This window comes from Haemaphysalis longicornis, unplaced genomic scaffold (genome assembly GCF_048455015.1).
Source record: "Haemaphysalis longicornis isolate Haplotype H1 unplaced genomic scaffold, Haemaphysalis longicornis Haplotype H1 scaffold_1, whole genome shotgun sequence".
Lineage (NCBI taxonomy): Eukaryota > Metazoa > Arthropoda > Arachnida > Ixodida > Ixodidae > Haemaphysalis > Haemaphysalis longicornis.
The window spans coordinates 152,697,639-152,720,188 of NW_027526203.1; the positions used below are offsets into that span (position 1 = coordinate 152,697,639).

Here is a 22,550-nt window from a genome sequence, read left to right on the forward strand (position 1 = left end):
CCATATGGTTGGATTTATGGTTGGATATTGAGAAGACACGTTTATATGCAGATGATTCAACGAATTCCTTTATGATATGCAGCTAGACACACGAATCTCCTGCTGTAATGTTGCGCATGCGCGCTCGTCTTGCATTCTAGAGGCGATGCCGGATTCGGCCATGCCCACACCCAAACCCACTTCCCATTCCTTTTACTGTATTTACTTTAAGGGAGCTTCATGGAGGTATCTCGCGTCAATCTCAGCAATCTTCCAATTGCTTTTTTGCTCGCACATTTTCAGCCGGAATGCTTTTTGTCAGCCCTACGTTGGCAAGTTGTGTGCATAGTCTTTTATTCATTTGTTGATTCATTCATCTTTAATTGTACCGGCCCACCAACAGCGCAGGCCTTTAGACAGTCCATGGTGCCCAAAGCAGAAATAAAGAACCAAAGTAACATTCAAAAGAAATGAAATGTGACTTTTAATACATGAGACATTAAAGCACTGCAAGAGCCGGTTTAAACGCATACTATATTTTGATAAATAACCGCATCAATAAACTTCTCATTATTATACAAATTACACAATATTTGCGCAGGAGAACAAACTGTGTTTACTAAAAACACAAGGAATTCTCAAAATGATTGGTAAGATGGACGCAATTGAATGGACGACGTCAGACTTTCTCAGTCAATCACATAATGCAACATTGAAACGGAAATACAAAATCTGCATACTTCCGTCTTTTAGGCAATGTAACTGAGTGCAGTTATTCGAACATGAATTCGTACTGGTAATATGCTCTTCGATCATAAGCAATTCTTACATAATGTATTTGTCCATGTTCAATCTCCGCAGCCTGGGTTGCAGTTAAGATGTTCCTTGCAACAGACCCAAAATGAAGTTTCGGAATAATTAGGATTACAAGCAAACTTATAAAGCCCGATACGCAATGAAAAACCCCGCGCCATCTCCACTAACGCTAAACCTGTGGAGGTGCGAATCATGCAGTGTATAATTGTATTGTTGGCGCCTGGGTGTTTTTGGCTAACGGAGATAAAACCGTTGGGCGGTCGAGGTATACAGCTTTGCTATAAGTCTCTTGTCTGTGGAGCAGGAATCTCTCTAGCGCGAGGCGTAAACAAGTGTCCCTATGGTTTTTTTGTAAGGGTTACGTTCGAGAGCGAAGCATACATGAGTTTCCCGGTGTTTTAGTACCGTGACTACACAAGACCACGATTACGACGACAACAGGAGACGCCAACAGCCCTAGCCCCTAAGGGACTTCACCGCTAAGAAATTAGTGCCCTTCCGCTCTGTGAAGAAGAATGTCTGCCAAGCTGGACGCAGTCAACGGAGTGCACGAAACAAAACACGCTTGTTTGTAATGTGCGAATGCGCATACTTCCTGGCCAACCAGCAGGATGTAACTTGGAGGAACCCGAGCTTTATTCTAGCGGACAAACATGGAGTTGTCTGTTTCCCTTTCTCGGCGTAGTCATCTTAGAGTTTGTGTAACACATCAACCCAATCCGCTCGACCGCTAAAGACACCGGATAGGTCGCATTGAGCCGTTTGTTGCCCAACTTTAAACCTCCCGCCACTACAACGGACACGTCCTCAGTAAGGGCATGAAACATGTAGTTGCGGCTGCAAGCCCGCCGCTCCCTCCGTTCGTAATCCGTGCACGCACAAACAGGCAACCAGTTACACGAGCGTGCTTAGAAGTGAAAGGCAACATTGAAAATGTCGCCCTGAAGGCCCTTTTATCTGAACAAGTAACAGTGGCTCACACCGGCGTTCCAAGCGGGCAAGATTCTGTTCATCCGGGAGGATTCGCGGCTACTCAAAGAGCTGAAACTTGAGGCAGCAATGGCGGTGGCCACGGCTTTCCGTTGTTTTCGCATCCATTCGCGTTTCTGTTCCGAGTGAGGCTTCTTCAGTTTCCGCTCTTCTTACTCGAAGAGAACGACATGCGCCAATCCCATAGCATGGCGCATGACGAACCTGGAACGCTTCGAGCTTTATTCTAGTGGTCAAAATATGGCTGTACGTTTCTGTCCCCTGTCGTAGGCATCTTACTGTCTATGTAACTCATGAAAGCCAGACCCGAAGAGCTCGATTATGGAGGACAGCTAGCAGGGCCCATTGAGCCATGAGACTTCCATGTTTAAATCTCCCACCAGCACAACGGGGGTGCCATCTGCTTTAGTATATAGCCCAGCTGTGCGTGCATGCCATCCACCTTCCACCGCAATCCATACACGCATAAACCAGCCACTGGTGATGGGTGCGTTCTTAGGCGTAAACTACACGGACAAGGATGTCGCGCGGAAAGCCTTTCAAGCTGAATAATAATTATGGGCTCGCGCTGGCGTTCCAACCGGGAAAGTTGCTCCACCATAGAAACAAGGAGACGCCGAGATTCAGGCTTGCCCAAGCCTTTAACTATATTCCCATAGGATATTCTCTCCCCTAGCTTTGTGTTTCATTTTTTTTTCATTTCATTTCAAGTCTGCATTTATTTCATGTTTTTTGGTACACAAGGAGGCGGGAGAAAAAGCCACCCAATGGTAGCTTGACGAGGCCCCTGCCTCCTGTAACATAGACCACATTGAGCACAGTACATACAACAGCATTTCGTCGTCAACCATAGACAAAAGAATATGTTGTGAATTTTTCAACATTGTATAAATACATAGTTACGCACAGATACATCAAGTACATACATACGCAAAGGTAAAATCAACTTGGCATGCATGCTAAAATTCCCATGTATCCCGATGAATACAAATCAGAGGTGTAACAAGTGTATACACCTGCATACAAATGCAAGACAGACAAATATAATTCTTCATACTTTTACATCAGCATCAATCTTCCAATAAACACAAAATTTATTTAATTAAACCAGGAGTATGACTCAAGACAATATTAGAAAGTTCAAAATACTTAACCATTAAGGAATAGCTCAAACGCGTGTTTAACTGATAAGGTATCTATATCCTTCCCCAGTCTGTGAAGGCTGTTTAGCAATACCGGTGTTTTGCTTCGTAGCATATTGTCTCCGTAAATGGTTCTTTTAAAAGAGACCGACCAGAACTCCGGATGCCTCGCAACACGTGCATGAACATTTTAATTAATTTAGAGATAATAACCACCCTATTCGTACCTTTATTTCTTTCTGTGATTAGCTTCTTGCAGAGACGGTAACCATAGAAGTTTGGGATGCTAATCAGGTGAAGTTTTTCCATCAGAGGACGCACGGGGTGGTCAGAGACGACGTTTGAGATATTTCTTATTATTCTATTCTGTTATCTAGTAAGTTTATGTATATTTGTAGAAGTAGTGGTACCCCATACAAGAAAACAGTATTCAATGTATGGTAAGAACAGTGATTTATAAAGTAAGAGTCTAGTTTTCATTGGAAGCAAGTCTCGGTGACGGTAAAGTGCACCTGTGACACGTGATAGTTTAGTAACTACTTGATCTGTATGCAAGTCCCAAAGCAAATTTTCAGAAAATGTTACTCCTAGCGTCCTAAAACTACTTACTGTTTGAATGGGAGAGCCGTTTAGGAAAAGAGTTTGATTTTGGTGCAGCTGTTTGTTTTTTGCTCGGAATACAACAGCTTTGGTCTTGTCAGTGTTTATAGATAGTCCATTACACGATGCCCATTCACCAAGTTTAAACAAAATTTCATTTCCTCGTTTAAACAAAACTTCACAGTTAGTATCCGAAATGAATAGACTTGTATCATCTGCGTAAATTACAAATTTAACTGAATGATCGATTTGAACAATATCATTGATATAGATGTTGAATAGGTAAGCTCCTAATATACTCCCCTGGGAGACTCCGAACATAGCCTCTTTTTTTGAGGAATGGTGATTATTTAATGAAACATATTGGGCAGGAGTACTTAGATATGACCAGACTTAGATATGGCACCAGGCGAACACATAATTGAACCAAATTTATTGTCTCTTCAAAAACGCTTACAAAGCTGCGCTACAAATTTTTCTGAGTGCGTCTGGTGCCAGACTTCAACGACTCGGTATTCATAATACTTCCCAGGAACCGGTCCAGTCAAATCATATCAATCATCTTCGTCGCCTCTGAACTACGAACTACGAACAAGCTAAACACTGGACAACATATATAATGGTTCGCCTTGGTATCAGGCCCCAGCCTGTTTCTAACCCGTAATCCTCATGCCGCAGCCTATCCGCGAATGCCTCCAAGCCCGCGCTCTTCCGAGGAAGATGCACCCTACCTACCGCATAGAGCGCTCACCAAGAATTCCCCGTCAAACGTGACAATCTGTACGGGGATGTGGCAGAACACCGCCATAATGACACTTTTACCCTCGCAGTCATTAAAGGGCCCAATGACAATCTTGTGAACTCTCACACCGTTCGCACCAGCACCCGGCAGTGGCAGAGAAGGCGGCAATAGCGTTCGCACTAACAACTCAACAACTCAGCCATCACCTGCAATTATATTCACCGATTCGAAAACGGCGAGCCAATACTTCTCCCGCGGATACATATCATCCGTGGCGTTCAAAATTCTCGTTAAAAATACCCTGACCTCCCTGGTAGACATTGTCAGGACCCCGGTGCACACTGGTTCGTGGGGAGGGGCAATGAGGCAGCGCACAACGTAGCACGAGGCTCACTACCCGTGCTCGGGCCAACCTCGTCCCCGACCATGCCGCAAGGTCAGCCAAAGATAAGTTAATCCCTTACCATGATATCACTACGCATTACCGCCTCACTCGCCCTCGATACCCTGCTGCCCTCACCGATGTAATCGTCCATCAGGAGCGTTTACGGCTACTCCTGCAGATGAACTCTTTGGTATGCTTAGCGCTATAGTAAAGCATTTACCCCTCGCAATTCCCCTCGCATTTCGGCCCTCTGTGGGAGGAAGCGCTGGGTAGCTCTGATAGAGAGGTCCAGGTACACTTCAACGCAGAAATTTGGGCTAGTTGGCGCTTTCTTGGCGCTTTTATCGCAAATCGTTACTAGTTGTGTCCGCAGTTAAAAATAGCAAGAAAATGCCAAGCGCCAGTGTGTGTTTGTCTCGCGGCGACCGCCCAGGGTATCCGGCGCTCGTTTGTAAAGCCAAGTATACCCACTTAGGAAGATTGGCCGAGATTGGCAAAAAAAACTCCAGCGTTCGCTTAATTGTGCCAACAGTTGCTCGGAACGAAAAATACTCGTCATAGCGTACGCCCCTCCAAGGTGATGTCTAATGATTATCACTACAAAAAAAAAAGAACGAAGCTCACACTTATAGCAACAATGGCAGTCAAGGTCGTTGCAGACCAAAGAAGAAGCAAAACGGCTGCAATCGCAGGCTTAAACCGTCGTGTTGGGCGTCAAGGTTGCGTACAGCTTCGCTACCTTCAAGTCTTATGCGTTTGTGTCAGCTTCCATCATTTTCGTTCGAAGAAGCCAGTCCCTTACTGTTTCTGAAATTTGCGACTGTCGTAAATCATAAATGGCGTGTGCCTAATGTCTACCCAAAGAACCCTTACACATCTCTGCCACCCACCACCGACGATGATCGGGCCGAGTCCACCAAGCGTAAGCGCGATGCCAGTCGGGACCCCGAATACTGTGAGACAGAAAGCGCAGGTATTCGGTGTGGCTAGAATCCCGCTGAGCGCTTCGCGCAGCGACGGCGGGACTCGAGTGGGAATTTGTGACCAACCAATTTAGAGTCGCTTCTGCATTGTGGGATTGTTTGTGGTTTCCCAGGGAACTCAGTCCTGATAAAACGGAGCGGGACGTTCAACAGCTTCGGTAGGCGGCCGTGGTTGACGGCGTGTGTAACATCAGAGTGTGTCGACGACATGTACGCGTGTGGTGTAGTCACCTTGAAACATTTCCGCTGGTCATGCACTTTCACAGAGTGGAATAGCCATGAACTCGTTTTCTGTCTCTGTTACCCTTGACTGGTGGCCACGATATGCCGTGTGGGGAGCCCCAAACGTGTTCCCGTCTTTCCTTTGCAATCTTATTTTCGCGTATGGGACCTCGTATGCACTCACCGCGAGCTGTCGGTAAATCATGCATTAAACGGCACAGCGCCCGTTTCCTTCGGGCTTCTTTTGGAATGTTAACGCAGCGATAGTGCCCTATAACCTGAAAGCGACAAGCTTGTAGTGTTTGCTTTATTGCCCGAGGAGCACGGCGACAATGGTGGACCAAGAGCGCGCTCATGGGCAGACTGAAAAAAAAGCATTACTCTATAGAAAGGTCCTGAATGAACCAATGGTTGTCATTAGTGCACAGATTTATTGAAACATTTTTTTTCAGGTGTGTGTACCAAATCTTCAACTCGCCTTCGCGGCATCCGCGAAAAACCGCGGATAAGTCTCTCGCTTCTCTTATATTTCGGCCATCTAATTAGGTCCAGATTGTATCTGGTAACTAGTCATTTGCAGTTGCAAAGAAAAATACAACAGCGGCCGTCTAACAGCCCTAAGAATATAGTTTGCCTCAGAGAGTTAGGTTAGGAGTAAAATGTATAAACAACTTTCTAAGCTTACACACCATAACAGAGAGAAAGCAAAGCACGTCGTTTTCTACACTAACAAATGATTCGTAATCGATTAGCCTTGTTCCAAGCGCGGGAAAGCGCCCGGTGCTACTACCTGCACATAAGCGCCTTATGCGGTTGTGTAGCGTTTGCAATTACCGTCTATTGATGTGCCGCGGCCCCCTTTACAGCTTGCCATTCGCCGCTCACATAAAGTTCGCAGGCCGATTTGTCACTGTTATGCAGTCACTAGGCACCGGCGAAGTGTAAGGAGCCCACAAGGCTCACGGCTTTTACTCCTTAAGTACACCTGCTAACTTTGGGTACCTCACTTAATACATCTAAACGACCCACACCTAGATATCGCTCGTTGGGTTTCGCGTGTTTTTTCTGTATTCGGCTTGTTTTCGCACCCATCCATTGGGCGAGGGAATTTTGCGGTAGCCTTTATTGTTCGGCACGCCTTCGTGTTCGCACGATGGGCAGGCCCCGGAGAAGACCAACACGAACACGTGGGTGACGCCACAGTCATCAGCAGTAATATTAGCATTTAAAGGAGGATTCTCTCTCGTTCGTTTTGTGAAACCCGCGGAGTGGGACTATTGACTCTTTAATGGACGCAATTACCGCCATGGGAATGCTCCCTGCGGATGGGAGCTAAAGGTCCTTCAAGGGGTGAAAGGTATGAAGGGGGCACCAGACGTTCTGTTTACCACGGTTACACTGATCGATGTTACTGGGCGAAGTTTCCATTCGTTCCGATTGTGACTGTGGCGATTCCGTGGATGGGATGCGTCAATCGGTAGGCGATCAGGCTTTGTTACACCTTTGACGTGCTTAGAAAGCATGGAAATTCTAGCGGCACAAAGCGCAATCACAAGCGTGCACGGTATGGACAACTCATACAAAAATGGCTGATGGGCGTCTAGGGAAAAATTTATGGTGAGCTATGGCCGCCTGTGGGTCCCTCTGGTTACCCAAGAAAGGGCATAAATTACACTATAGCCAGCTATTGAAATTTTTATACATCCTGCACTAAAGAATGTAAACCATACAATTCTCTTTAGACGAATATAGAACATCCTAGTGTGTTTAGTCTATAGAGTCACAGCTATTCAGGGTACTAAAGAAATATCTATGGCTTTATTTCTATAGACCAGCCGCGCCAAAGCTCTTTTGGATGGCTATAGACCATTGTTTAGCTTTAAGTCTACAGACTTGAAACCATTCATCTGTCTTTTGCCAGCTATTGGAAAAAATATGTCCTAAAGCTAAAAAGAGACAGCCACAAAAGCTCTTTTGGCTTGCTATGGGCTGTTGTTTAGCTCAAACTATAGAGACTCAAAACCATTCAGCTGTCCTTTTCCAGCTATTGAAAAGAGTTTGTACTGAAGCCAAATAGAGAAATCCATAAAAGCTCAATTCGCTGGCTATAGGCCGTTGTTTCGCTCTAAGTCTCCGGACTTAAAACCATTCACCTGTCTTTTGCCAGCTATAGGAAGGAATTTGTCCCAAAGCTAAAGAGAGACAGCCATGAAAGCTATTTTGGCTGGCTATGGGCCGTTGTTTAGCTCTAACTCTACCGACTCAAAATCATTCAGCTGTCTTTTGCCAGCTATTGAAAAGAATTCGTCCTAAAGCTAAAGTGAGAAAGCCATAAAAGCGCATTTGGCTGGATATAGCCCGCTGTCTAGCTCTAAATCTACATACTTGGAACCCTTCATCTGTCTTTTGCCAGCTATTGGAGAGAATTTGCCCTAAATGTAAAGAGAGGCATCCATTAAAGCTTCTGCGGCTGGCTAAAGCGCAATATATAACTAAACATTTAGACGCGTGAAAACTAAGCGAGATTTAGCCGGCATTAGGAAAGCGTTTGGCACAGAATTTACTGGTCTGCATCCATAAAAGCTTCCTTACCTAACTACATAGTGACATAAGGCTCCAACCGCTAATAGAAAAGTGTTGGCCTGTACAGGTATACTTCGAGCAACCAATAAACCCCATTCTGCTTGTTTCAATATGACTTATGACGCGAAATTCATATGCTCATGATTTACCTAGCTACATCTACAACACAGATTGGATAACGAGGATGAGGTTGATCGGCCGGTTATATGAAAGTTTTTGTTTAATAACGTTAGTTACTTATCATACCAAGAATATGGGAAAAGTACAATTGAAGGCAGCTACGGATTTATGCTCAGATTCAGGTTGCAACTTTGGATACTGCGCGTCGGCAAAGCTTGCAAATGAGCATTGACCGAAAGACGTATACGTTCAGAGAATTCTACCTTTGCGGCCCTTCGCTGCCGCGGTCAGGTAAAAAAGCGGGCTTCTCTGAAAACGGCCCTCTCACCGTCGAAGCAGTTTGGAAATAACTTTCGCAGCCCACGGTACGTGCGGACACCGTCAGAAATATGGTGGCAGCTTGGAACAACCGCATTTCTTCTCCCGCAGAGCCCACTTTGAGATTAGTCATTGAGAAAGGGGGAGAGCGACCCACGCCAAACTGAAGGAGGCATGGAAAGGAAATTCTGGGAAGCGATGAAAAGGTAGAGGGGACACCCCTGCTTCCTGTTTTATTTTTAGGTTCTTTGTTTGGCACACTGGTTTTGGCGATTGGTACCGAAGGACACAGCCGGGCTAGATGGGGGCGTGCGCGCTGCGCGCGTTGCCGCTGTAGGCCAGCCGTGCGAAGAAAACCTTTCACTAAAAAGAAAGGTCAGGTGTTTCGCGCTGTGTTAGTATTTGTGCGTGCAGCAATGATAGTGACCGACAATTTTCCTTGAGTACTGAGAACAGATATATATTTTCTGATTAAGAAACCAAAACGTTAAGCAATGTTGTATTTACCAAATAAAAATAATTACCAGCGAACGAGTTCGAAAAAGGTCGAAAGATGTGCACGTATCCCGGCACTATTTGCTACCGCAATGGACCTGCTTATACCAGGACGTACTCAGCCAGCCACATTTTGTCTCCCTGCTCATGTGCGCGGGCCTGGCACGTGTTGCCTGGTGCTGGGAATTTACGATCCGATATCAATGTGTACGTGTTGATGGTGTGACGCCAAGCAAATGTCTCGCTTCTTGCTGTCATAAATTTCGGTGTTTACGGTGACAGTGTTACGATTAATTCAACATCAACTTCAAGTCCACCGAAAATGGATACCTGCGAAACCGCGACCGGAATTTCATCGTACGCAAAACTCCAGGGTGAGTGATCTTACGAACTCAAGAGGCTGTAGAGTGGAAGAAATGCAGGACTTTTCTGGTCTTCAAGAATACGTTTACAAACTACCCTGCACCACGTGGGCATTGCAACGTACACAGAACGGAAGAATTGGCCGCGGTGATGTGACAAAGATAATTATTTTTTTGCGAACTGAGAAAACTTACAAGGAACTAATTGAACGGACTTGGAAAACGTTTTTCATTATTACATTGTGTGCGACTGTCTTCATTGATTTATTAAGAGTGCATATGCATTTTAGCCACTGTACTTGCAGCTTTGAGCATTGAGTACTGAGTGTATTGAACGACTTCTGAGTGCTCTCTTTTCTGTGGACTACTCAGTACCTGTAGGTATTTGTGTCTCGGCTGGCGTTCGCGGGGAATGTGCCGCGTAGTGTGGCTGACGAGCGAGTAACGTAAGCGTGAGCCAGACTGTTGGAATGCGTGTGCTGTGTGTTTCGATCGGCTTATGTTAACAACTGTTTACTGGCGGCGAATTAGCGTAGATAGTAGCCCTTTGTGTTTAAGACTTTTCTGAATGAAAACTGGCGAAGTGTTTGCAATCGCAAACTTGTACTCCCCCTATATTGCTGAAGTATTCACGGAGCATATATTACAGAATGTAGCTAGGCATACCACCTAAGGGCCAGAGGAGAACTCCTAGAGATCCGCAAGGCTTTATCCCGGCATGGCAGCGTGCCAATAATTTCTCAGCGGCTGCTGCTATCGCTGCGTTTCAAGTAGTGGTGATTCTCTTCTGGCTGCAGCCCATGCAAAAATATCGTATGGTCGGCTATTAAAAATACTTTTTATGGTTGTCTTCAGCTATTTGGCCCAATTACCTATAGACGTTTCTATGGCTGTCTTTAGCGATTCCTATGGGCGTCTTTAGCTTCTTCTATAGCCATAGCAATATCGAAAGAAGAGCTAAAGACAGCCATAGAACCGGCTATAGAACAAGCTAAAGACACCCATAAGAATGTCGATACGAATATCTAAAGACAACCATTGAACCGGCTATAGAAGACGCTAAAGACGCCCACAGGAATGTCAATACGAATAGCTAAAGACAGCCATAGAACCGGCTATAGAAGAAGCTAAAGACATCCATAGGAATGCCAATACAAATAGCTAAAGACAACCATATAACCGGCTATAAAAGAAGCTAAAGACACCCATAGGAATGTCGATACTAATAGCTAAAAACAGCCGTAGAACCGGTTATAGAAGAAGCTAACGACACCCATAGGAATGTTGATACGAAACGCTAAAGACAGCCATAGAAACGTCTAAAGATAATTGGGCCAAATGGCTAAAGACAACCATAAAATAATGTTCTATAGCCAGCCATACAATATTTTTGTACGGGAATTCTTTTGGACGGGCCGGCGGACAGCAGATGCCCTACGCTAGGTTTGCTTCTATTTGGTTGGTTTTTAGTCAAGTTATGTTTGTGTTTTACAGAACACTTTCGAGTTCCCGTATGAGAGTGAGAGGTTGGTCTCGTGATTATTCTGCACCCACCTCAGTTTGTCACTGTGGCTAATCAGTGGCCTAGTGTAGGTTAACCAATAGCAGTGTTGTACGGAACGGCGTTCCTGGAACTAGTTCCTTTTTGGAGGCAGGGCGGAACGCCAACGTTCCATTAAGTGTCGGGGGAAGTGCAACGGTAACTCGTTAGGTTTTTTAAGGAACGGCAGAAACGGCGTTCCTTCTGCAAACGTTACATCGCTAGGAATTGGCTGGTTTTGATGCCAAGGCTGGAGTACAAAAATGCACAAGTAGTTACTGTGTTTCTCTTCCTATAAGCTGGCCAATTTGTTCGCCCTTCCGCGGAACGTGCTTCCTTGAAGGTCAAAGGCAGAAGAATAACCACTCAGCAAGCTGCAGCTTATGCTTGCTTTTATGCCGGTTTAACTTGCGTGGCGTTCGACGGGTGAATAGCGCAGCCGCGAAAATTCGAGAATTCTTTTCATCTTCCATCGTTTGTCTGGGGAGGCCAAGATACGCGTCTGGCAGATAGAATTGTCCCTCTCCGGGGAAAGGTTTCTTCGACCGAGCGGCGCTGCAGGTACCTTGTAAAACCAGAGTATATTGTAGGGGTAATTATTAGTGCGCGCGAGCCGCGTGTGCGTTATTGTCGAGGGAGTTGCTCTCTCTGTGAAATCATTCGAAGGGTCACCGGGAATTGTTCGGGGTTGCAGGTTTGGACCCCTCAAAGGAAAGCGCGAGCTCGTTCTCACCAGGTTTAAGCTATCAATGATCCCAGACAGTCCTATGCGAGACAGGGCAACCAACGACATAAAGACAGAGCTGGCTGCGGAGACCGAGCCATACAGAGCAGATTTTTCCAACTCGTCTGCTCCCCAGAATATCTTTTCCTTTGGGCAGCAAACCCTTCCAGCCGAGGCTGTCGCGGTAGCTGCTGGTACCAGTTGACTACCCGCTGTCGCAGATGAAGAACTTCGAGGTACTGAACCAACTTTTCTTCAAGTAAAACACGTCAGTACTCTCAAACGCTTCCGTGGTACAGCTCTTCAACATTTCCAACGAAGTGTTGACGAAAAAACGTGTTCGTCTACCTGACTCCAACATCGAGATGCAACTCTTTGCGTAGTTAAAACAAGGGACTCTACTTAGTTGCGGCTATGCATTCGGGCATTCTTTTTCCACTAATTGTTTTCACATTTTTTCATCCATTCTACATTTTTTTCTATTCTGCCACATCCTGTAACTTTGTTATATGCTTAACTTTTTTTCTGCTTGAAGAACCACAAGATGTCGTTTCTGCACCGCGGCACGTGTTTTCTTCTTTTCACATCACTCTTTATTTATTTATGGTTGTTTCTTTTACTTTATAGTGTCACACTTTGTGTCCGACTATATTTTTATAGTGTAAATGTTTTTAAGCACGTGATTAGACTCCGTGTTATTTCCTGTGCACCCCTTATGCGTATTTCTAACCACCGCAACCGATTCGTGCGTCGCGTCCACATACTTGGCTATCTTTGGTTTTCTCGTTTATCTACTACCCTGATTGTGTTCGGTATACTTTGTAATTCTTCTGTGTAGATTTCGTGTGTGACAACGCTGATGGCTTTTGTTTTTGTTTTTTTCTTGTTACGTCTTCCGACCTAAACCTGAATTGCGAACCTGGTAGTCATTACTTGTTATGCTGTGTTTTGTTACTGGCAAATTTGTGCTGTATGATCCACAAAGTTTCACCTTTGCAACCCCCTTACTAAATTCCCTGCAAAGGGGCCTGTAAGGTTTCGTAAATGAACTGTAATATTAAATCAGCATTCATTAAAGGCCTATCCATTGTTTCTTTTTACGCGGTTAACTAATGCAATGCATTTATTCGCGTTCCTGCATGTAAGTAACTTTTTTTGCCCATCAACCGCTGTAACCTTAGTACGCATTTGTAGTACCGAAGTGGGAAGGGTCATATGTGTTGCACCTATAATAGACCAGCACCGAAATGGCAGTTAGACATGCCTGGAGTTTGTCGGGCGCTCACTGAAAATAAAGTTGTGTAGGAGCGTTTCTGTGGATTTTTTTATCTCCAGATAAGCTCCTACCGACGATGTTCATATTTCTATTATATATATAGTTCGGTGTGAGTTTTAACTTCGTGGCTTTATTTTGCCTCACGAATCCGACACCATATTTTAATTTAAAAACTGAAATGTAACGTTAATGCAACGACGCGTTCCAATGTTTGAAATGAAACTAGAACGCGTTCCTTTCGCGATAAAGGAACTTGTAAGGGGAACTCGTTTCAAAATTGGGATGGAACGAGGAACGATCTTTCGTTCCTGTTTTAGAGAAACGTGTACAACGATTGAATAGGCCATCCTCAGTCTCTAATAGTGATGTCGCTTTCGTGGGTTGAGTTTTGGAGGTAAAACCGAGGAGTTTGTCTTGTTTTGAAAAAGGTAGGGGAGCCGCGTTCGAAGCGGGCCTTTTCCGACCGCTTTTAAATCAAATCTTTCTACTGTACCAGCCAACGGTTCTTTCGCGGAGTGCCGTGCAATAAACTCCCAACGCGGCGGAGGCGGCGCTGGGGGTGGGGGGCGGATGGCGGAGGGTTTCACGCACGAAGCACACTATAAATGGCGCGGCGAATTTACCCAGCGTTCCCCGCGCGGAGGTGCCTGCTCGCCGGCGGGCGCGTCGGTGGTACGGCTTTGTCGTCTGCTTTAGCGGCGGTTCTTTTGGTCCTGTTTTGGCCCAGCTTCGCGTCCATTGCGCGCTTCCTTCGCACAGCTTGATTAACTTGTTCGACAGCACCTCCTCAGTAACCAGGGCCCGACGGAATTAAGTGGTCGTACGGCAAAGATACGTTAAGGATTGGTTTGCCGGGCGGGAGAACAAAATGTAGACACATACAGACGTTAACAGGGCATCTGTAGGGGCTAGTAGGTGCTGCACAGCTTGAGTGGATAGTGCTTAAACTTGGACTAGTAAAACAAGAAAGAGACAGACTACAAAACAGGACGAACGCGTCGTCCTGTTTTGTAGTCTTTCTCCACTGCTTGCCGCAAATGGAACTGCGTTTTCTAAACTGATGAATAACACTTCGGTTGTGTTTTAAGAGGTATTACAAAAGGCGAAATGAGCAACTGGTTCTGATAAATAGCGATTATAAAAGTTCCCTCAGCTTTCTCGCAATTGAAAAACTTACTAAACTGACTAGTTAAAATCAGTATAAACCACTAAGCTCACATGCCGAATTGTTGCGGTGTCTACGCTTGTGTCGCGCCGGTGTGGCCCCGAACAAGCACATCAGGATGGCTAGGTTCCGCGGTCTCACCCTTCGAAAGATGCTCCTCTCAGTTTTCTTCCTCCGATGCACGGCCACGTAACGGCTGGCAGAATCTCTGGTTTACCTCTTTGTAGAGCCCGGTGTGTGAATTCAAGTGACATCGCATGGGCAATTGTTGTGGGTGTCGCTTAAAGCTTTGCTTTCCAAATAACTTCACAGCGTGGATTGGAGCCAATTTTTTCTGAGAGTTGTAAATACTTAGCGTAAATAAAGTACATTTTGCCCTTCGCAGCCCTTCGTCCACTACGTCGGTTCGTCTGATCATCTCTACGATCATCGCTCGACCGATTCACGTGTGGGTCTCATTCTCGCATTTACAAAGATGGCCGAGGTTGTTACGAATACGAAACACTGAGAATTATGGCAGAATATCTCCGGAAATACATATTTAAAAATTTTGAATACGAAAATGGAAATATATATTTTAAAGTATATATGGTGATAGACCAGCGTCACCAGACTGAAAAGTGAGAGCATTACCACCGTGCTACAACAGGACATTGCCAGCAGCCTAGCTACAGTTTACTTACAGTGTCTGGTGATTCCGCGTGACAGGGGAACGCGGCACCGCGTGAGCAGAACAAGTGCAACCTGCCACAAAAAACTGATTTTGGGGATGTTGGGGCATGAAGTGTCGCCAGTCTGCCTGTCGAAATAGTTCGCACCAAAAGAAGAGACTAAAGCGGAGACGCAAACACGCTAAAGGAGTTCCGCAGAGTTCCGTGGTATCTCCTAAGGAATCAACGATGCTTTCGCCTTCGCAGCACACGACAGACCTAAGTGCGCGGATAAGATTCCACGCACACTCGCCGCGCTGGATCATTGGCTATGGCGTTGTGATGCTGAGCCCGATGACGTAGGTTCCATCCTGGCCGCGGTGGCTGCTTTTCTGATGGAGGCCAAAAGCAAAAATTTCCTCCTAGTGTCGAAATTTCGGGGCGCGTTATAGATCCCCAATTTGTCAAAATTTATCCGGACCCTTCCACTATGGCGGCACGCATAGCCCAGGCGTAGCTTTGGTGCGTTAAACACCATAATTTGAAACTGTCTTTCTCGCGCTCTACGTGTAATTAAATTAGGACACTGTTTTTTTCTAAGTTAAGCTGTTATTTGCCAGAAGCATGAACCGAATTCATGAGTTAAAAGTTCTTGACAGTATTGGTAATTGGCAGCTTAACGTGATATTCATTATTTTCCCGGCTGTGGCTGACTTCAAGAAAGGAAAACAGCAAAAAACCCAATTCAATCCTGTTTTTTGCATACAACCGTATCTCAATAACCACCAGAAAACTGCATTTGCAACAATTCTTCTTGGTTACCATAATATTTCTTTTGAAACAAGACTGAGGCTTTGAAATACGTCATCTTGCTTAAAGAGACGTAATGGGCGCCGGGTGGTTGCGCCATCAGTTTAGGTCTTATAAAACTTCGTTGCCAGCGCACGGCAGTGGCGTGGGCTCTAGGAAATGCAAATGTGGTGCTCAGTGATGAAAACGCTTACATGACCACGGCTTGCGATGTGGTGACCGCCGGGAAAACACTGGTCGTGCAGTACTTGACCTCCGGCCGTGCAGAGTTCCCGATTACTGGGAATAAATCAACGAACGGGCGATGAGTACGTAATACCCATGTTGTTGGAAGAACATAGAATGTTGGAAGAACGCGAGAATCAAGTTAAATTATAAGAGAGGTGGCATGAAAGACTTGAACCCGCCGCGGTGGCTAAGTGGCTAAAGCGTTGTGCTGCTGAGCACGAGGACGCGGGTATGATTCCTGGCCGCAGCGGCCGCTTTTGTGATGGAGACGAAAAGCAAAAACGCCCACGTGTTCGAGATTTCGGAGCACGTTAAACATCCGCTGGTGGTCAAAATTAATCCGGAGCCCTCCCCTACGGCGCGCCTCATCGCCTGTGTAACGTCGGGGCGTTAAACCCCGCAATCAATCAATGAATGAATCAATCAATCAATCAATCAATCAATCAATCAATCAATCAATCAATCAATCAATCAATCAATCAACCAACCAATCAATCAATCAATCAATCAATCAATCAATCAATCAATCAATCAATCAATCAATCAATAAAGGACTTGAACGGAACGGTCCTATCGGGATATAACACAATGGGGAGTAATCTACGGGGCAGTGTGCCTTATTCTAGTGAATGGAGATGACACGAATTAAAATCATTCATAGCGCATCTAGACGAGATTTTTATCTTCATATCTGGCGCAGCCTCTTGTTTGCGGTGGACATATTCTGCCGTTGAACGCTGAGTTTAATTTCATATTTTCGTAAGACAGAAGGAACGATCCTTTGACGACCGACTCGCATGTTATCTGTGTGCAGTTTACTGAGTCGTACTTACGTGCGCGGGCGAGACTTTCCAGCTCTTCTTGGCTGCAGTCATCGACAACACAGATGCCCCAGCGAGGGCCAGGATACAATGGCTCGGTCATGTGATGCACGAGCTTCTTAGCCTGCGAAAAAAAGAAAACACGTTCTTACGTTCTTTGTACAACGCACGCAAGCAAACACATGTGCATGCACCACATAATACCATTCATGCGACAATAAAAACTTGCTTTCTTGGATAAAACCAGCGCGAGCTCAGAAAAAGACGAATGAAGTGCAACACAAGGCCCGCCGCTGGAGTTGCACTTCAGTGTGTTTCACTTCCTTCGTCTTTCTCTGAGTTCGCGCTGGTTTTATCCAAGAATGTCTTTTCAACTTTCCCAGCATGCAACCCTCCTGCAATAAAAATATGACAGCAAAGTACCTTGCGCTCCAGTATAAAATGCGTTAGGTTGTACCTTAGAAGGACAGGCAGAAGGCGTTGACGTTGGAGCGTGGCCGTATATATACTGCCGGGAAGAAAGATTTCTTACAAGGCGCCTCACTCATCACTGAAAGAATACTCGCGCGAAGCCACGTGGAATGCGCTATCGTGCGGAGGTGCCAGGTTGCAAGGATACGACGTCTTGTCGCTACAATTCGTATATATATATATATATATATATATATATATATAAGTAAAGAGTCGGATACACAGCAAGAACAATACCAAACAATGTTTACTTACGTAGCGGCAACGGGACTTGCCTTCATCAGAGTAAAGTTACATGATTTTGCTAACTTTACTCTGATGAAGGCAAGTCCCGTTGCCGCTACGTAAGTAAACATTGTTTGTTATTGTTCTTGCTGTGTATCCGACTCTTTACTTATACTATTTCTGCGCGCTTTGTGAGTTTATCTTATATATATATATATATATATATATATATAACACAGAAAATAAGGGTTGGCAGTCGAGAAAACCTCGGAAAGCAAAGGGGAGGATGTGGTAGATCATTGAAACAGATTAAGAATTTGGAAAGAAAGAAAGAAAGTGAAGAAAAAATGCCCGCCCCTTATTTTCTGTGTTATTTTCAACGAGCCCCTCATTTCCTATTCTGATTCGCTATATATATATATATATATATATATATATATATATATATATATATATATATATATATATATATATATATATATATATATATATATATATATATATATATATATATATATATATTTATATATATATATATATATATATATATATATATATATATATATATATATATATATATATATATATATATACGAAATCCAGGGAGCAGTAGAACTTTTGAAGATGGTAGAGAACACAAGAAAAGAAAACTTTGAACGAGGTAAAAGCACGATTGTTGCCAACGTTTCAGCAAGTCTCTGCTGAAACGTTGGTAACCACTGGTTTTACCTTGTTCAAAGTTTTCTTTTCTTATATATATGTATATTTATATATATATATATAAGATATATATATAGGAACAAAGTTTTCCTGGACGCCGGTAGAATATACACAAAAATGTTTCGACCACGGTAAAAAAAGAGAACAGATTTTATAACGTTTCGGCCGAGGGACAAAACGTTACGAAGGCCGGTCCCTCGGACGAAACGTTATTAAATCTGTTCTCTTTTTTACCGTGGTCGAAACAATTTTTGTGTATATATATAGTCACAGCAAAAAATAACAATATATATAGTCACAGCGAAAAATAACAATATTTATTCTAATGCTTTGGACCTGCGACCGGTCTTTTTCAAAGATTTGAAAATGACCGGTTCCCGGGCAAAATGTCAGAATATTATGTTTTTCACTGTGACCACTCAATCGCACAGTTAAACTTATAGCGACGAACCTATCTTCTTAACTCTCTCTCTCTTTCTCTCTCGCTCTCTCTCAAGGAATAGGTTACTGGATTTAGTTATAAAAATACATGAGAGGCTGTACGGGCGTGTGAAAACGATAATAGAACTGAAATTTCGACCAGGGTTTGGTCTTCGTCAGAGCAAATTTCGGTAATTGAGCATGCGGAATAAATAGGCACGAAAGGTGATAAAAACTGACTAATAATGTCTTTGCACATGGCAGATACAATTCAACCATTTAAACAAAGAAAAAAAAACAGAAAAGCACACGTGGTGCTCGTATATGTGTGAATTAATACGAATCTTTGTACGCAATATCGTACGCAATACTTGTACGCAATATCGGATCAAGGGGGATCAACACAGGTCATTTTTAGGCAAACTGAAAACGTTCGGGGGTGGCAGCTGAACGCTTTATAAGAGGTAAACTCATCAGCGATATATGAACATTGAAAAGATCCCATCGTTACTGGGAACGTTGCACAAGGCTTTCGTAAGCACAAACAAACATAATCCGTAAAGCCGTACAAGAATTGGTTGCTCTGCGTCTGTGGTTCAAATAATGATAATGCAATGATGCCTGCGTGCAGGCAATAAGCCTGCACGCATGTTAACTTTTCTAGACTTTCATTGATACCGCGTTTAACTGTGTTGAATTTATGAATAAAAAAGACCACGTACTTCCCTTTCATGATGCGAACGGAAACCTGATTCCAGTAAAGTAGACCTTAATTTTCGTTAGAATCATCGGAAAGATTTAAATGGTTTTCATTTAAAATGAAGACCAGAGGAAGAACATGTGTGTGCTCCGTGGTTTTTAAAGCGGAGCCTGAAGGACGTTTCTGTTTGGCCAATATACTGGAGCGCGCAGACTGAATATTCCAGGAGGTATACGACATTCGACGTGTCGCAATTAAAGTCCCGTTGAGGTTGTAAGGAAAAGTAAGAAGCGGCACTGTTTACCCTTAGTGACGTAGTCATATGAGCGCACACCTTGCAACGAGCTTTTTTGGCAAGGAGAGCACCCATGCAAAGATAGCCATGCGATTGCGGAAGAGGTTAGCATGTCTCGTAGGCTGTTTGAACGGCGATAGACTACGCACGGTGGCACTTTAATAACTCTTCCAAGCCGCTGGCTTGGCATAACGATATTGTGATGCTTCTTTAGAACTGCTGTGACTTCCGGCGCAGACGCAGCGTTGCGAATAAGGAATAGGTTGTGAATAAGCCGCCGTGTTATGCTGCGGTTCAAGAAGCGTTTTGCGGTCAAGGGAATCGTCGCGCTTCAGAGCATCGTCAATTAATTCTTGAGGGCAATATTGCTTTGTTAGAGATTCCCGGCGGTTGCCGCAGTTATCAACAAAAACTGATTGTTCAGAACACATTCTTTTGAAACCAAGGGCTTGGCTGTATGGTATACTCGTTTTATTCTGTTTAACATGGCGGCTTTCAAAGTGCCGATGCTGATGCTTGTCTGTTGGCTTTCTATGGTACCTTTGTCGACAATTGCTTAGAAACTAAAGACACTGTGACGTCGAGAAAGTGAATTGTACATTCTGAGATATTGTGCGAGACAGGTGGGCGTTATTAAAATCAGCGATAAGGATTGAAGCTCAGATGCCGCATGTTGCCAAATTAAGACGTCATCCATACAACGCTTGCAGTAAAATGGTTTAACAGACTGGTCAGCAAGATATTTATCTTATAGGACACCCATAAATATATCCGCGCATTTATGGCATATTCGTGTGCCCATAGAAGTTCTACTTACTTGCAGGTAGTGTTCTAAGGAAAATTGAAAATTGTTTAATTCAAGTATTAACTTGAGCATGGTTGGTAGCGCGGAACTGACAATTGGCTTGTCGTCATCTAAGCGTTCATAGAAGTGAAGGACAGACTTTATACTGTCTGGGTGCGGGATCTTAGTGTAAAGCGTTGCCACATCATGAGTTAGAAGAAGCTAACGTTGGGTTGGTTACGATCGGCTATATAAAACAGCAAAATGATTTGTGTCGTTGGTGAAAGAGGTCAGAGTTGGTATAATTTTGTTAATGCGATTGTCAGCAAAGCGCGAAAGATTCTCTGTCACAGTTCCCATTCCAGCAATAATTGGACGCCCGGGATTGTCTCTTTTATAACGTTTGGGTAATAGATAAAAAGGACCAGCGAGAGGGCTGAGTGGTAGGAGTGATTTAACCAGATTCACATTTATTTTCCCGGTCTTATAGAGGCTCTTAAGAGTATTTTCGGTGATTATGTCAACACCCCGCCACCGAGAACTCCATCGGTGCTTATGTCAAGCAGTCGGTGCTTATGTTAAGACCACGCCAACGAGACCACGCCAGCGCATCCGTGTCAGTCTGCACGCGTTCTCGAACTTTCTCGTGGAGCAGTGAACGTTACACCGAAATATTGGTTAATTCAGTGTAGGAAAGATTGCCCAAAAAACAAATAAATAAACTTCAAAAACAGAAAAACTTGTCCTATCGGGTATTTGAACTTGCCAATTTGAAAACAACGAACGCTCGACACCGTTCGGCCATAAGCCAGCGCTGCCAGGAATGGATATATATGAAGTATATATTGTACAGACTGTCTAAATTTTTGTTAATTTTACCATTCCAAGCAGCTTAGATAAATATTTTTGAAATATACGCTCCTGCAGTAAGCGTCCACCAATTTCGCAAAATATCTATCCTCTAGCGACTGCGTTCATTGTAGACGAAAGCGAGGACAAATGTGTGGTCGTGGTGATGACCGCTTTGCTAGTTCACCCAGTGGAAAAAGTTCTTCGAGCAAGCATCTTGGTTTTGCGATAAGGCAGTCAAAACCGAAGTTGCTCTAAATAGATAAATTGGGATCCCCAGAAAACGAATATACCCCCCTCTGGGGCAGTGGTCACGGGGAGTGTTGAGCGTGAGCGCGAGTGGGTGCGAGTGGAGCGTGAGTGCGAGTGAAAACGAGTGGTGAGGGTGAGCGTCAGTGTGAGTAAGGAGAAAAAATTGTGATGAAAAATATATTTTCTGTGTGAGCGTGAGTGAGTGGCGCCCAGTTTTGCTAAGGTAGGGCTCCGGCTTTCAGGCTACGACTTTGAAGAAATGACGTAAGCCGAAGGTGATGTCGTCCTAGACGGATGTGGAGCACTGATGCCATAGTACCCAACCTTGACTGGCAGGAGTCGTCGCGAGGCGAGGCTGCCTGGCTCACAACACATCTGCCTTGATTGGCGAGAGGAGCGGGTGGTCCACCCGACGACGTGGCGGCCTCTGAAGCAAGCAACGACGGCTAGGCTATCCGGCGCCAAGCTCGGTCGCTGGAGATGGGGCGGGACGGGTGTCCGGCTGTAAGGCACGGGCCCCGCTGTGCCGGGAGTGCTGAAGACGTCCCGGCGCTGTAGCACGATTGCCATCCACGGGCCAATTTCGCCTTTCCTTGAGCGCACCCCGTGCTCCAGCCGGTAGTGGGGCTGGGGTCCTTGCACGCTCTTTTCATCTGCCACATAAACGCATGTGGGTAATTGTCCTTGTCTTTTTACCGGCTTCTTTTTTGTCTTTCTTACTAGTATTCATCGTTTGCTGGCATCTCACTATACTACCCACGGCTTTAGAAAGTTGTTGGGGAAACAACCCATTTCAAATATAGATGCCCGAAAAATCTCCGCATTCAATTGAACATATTCTTAAGAGTTTTTAAATGTTTTACCGAAAGCGTGAAGTAGTGTC

General features: G+C 44.6%; 1 protein-coding gene across 1 annotated transcript in view; it reads right to left on the reverse strand.

The window, feature by feature from the left end:
* The window catches only part of LOC144138015 (nose resistant to fluoxetine protein 6-like), a 141,538-nt gene that overhangs the window by 89,828 nt on the left and 29,160 nt on the right, over positions 1-22,550 (reverse strand). The window contains exons 3-4 of the mRNA XM_077670055.1: positions 16,964-17,075; positions 16,097-16,181 (exon numbers count right to left, since the gene is read on the reverse strand). Coding sequence (XP_077526181.1) covers positions 16,097-16,181; positions 16,964-17,075 — 197 coding nt within the window. The remainder of the gene's footprint in view (positions 1-16,096; positions 16,182-16,963; positions 17,076-22,550) is intronic.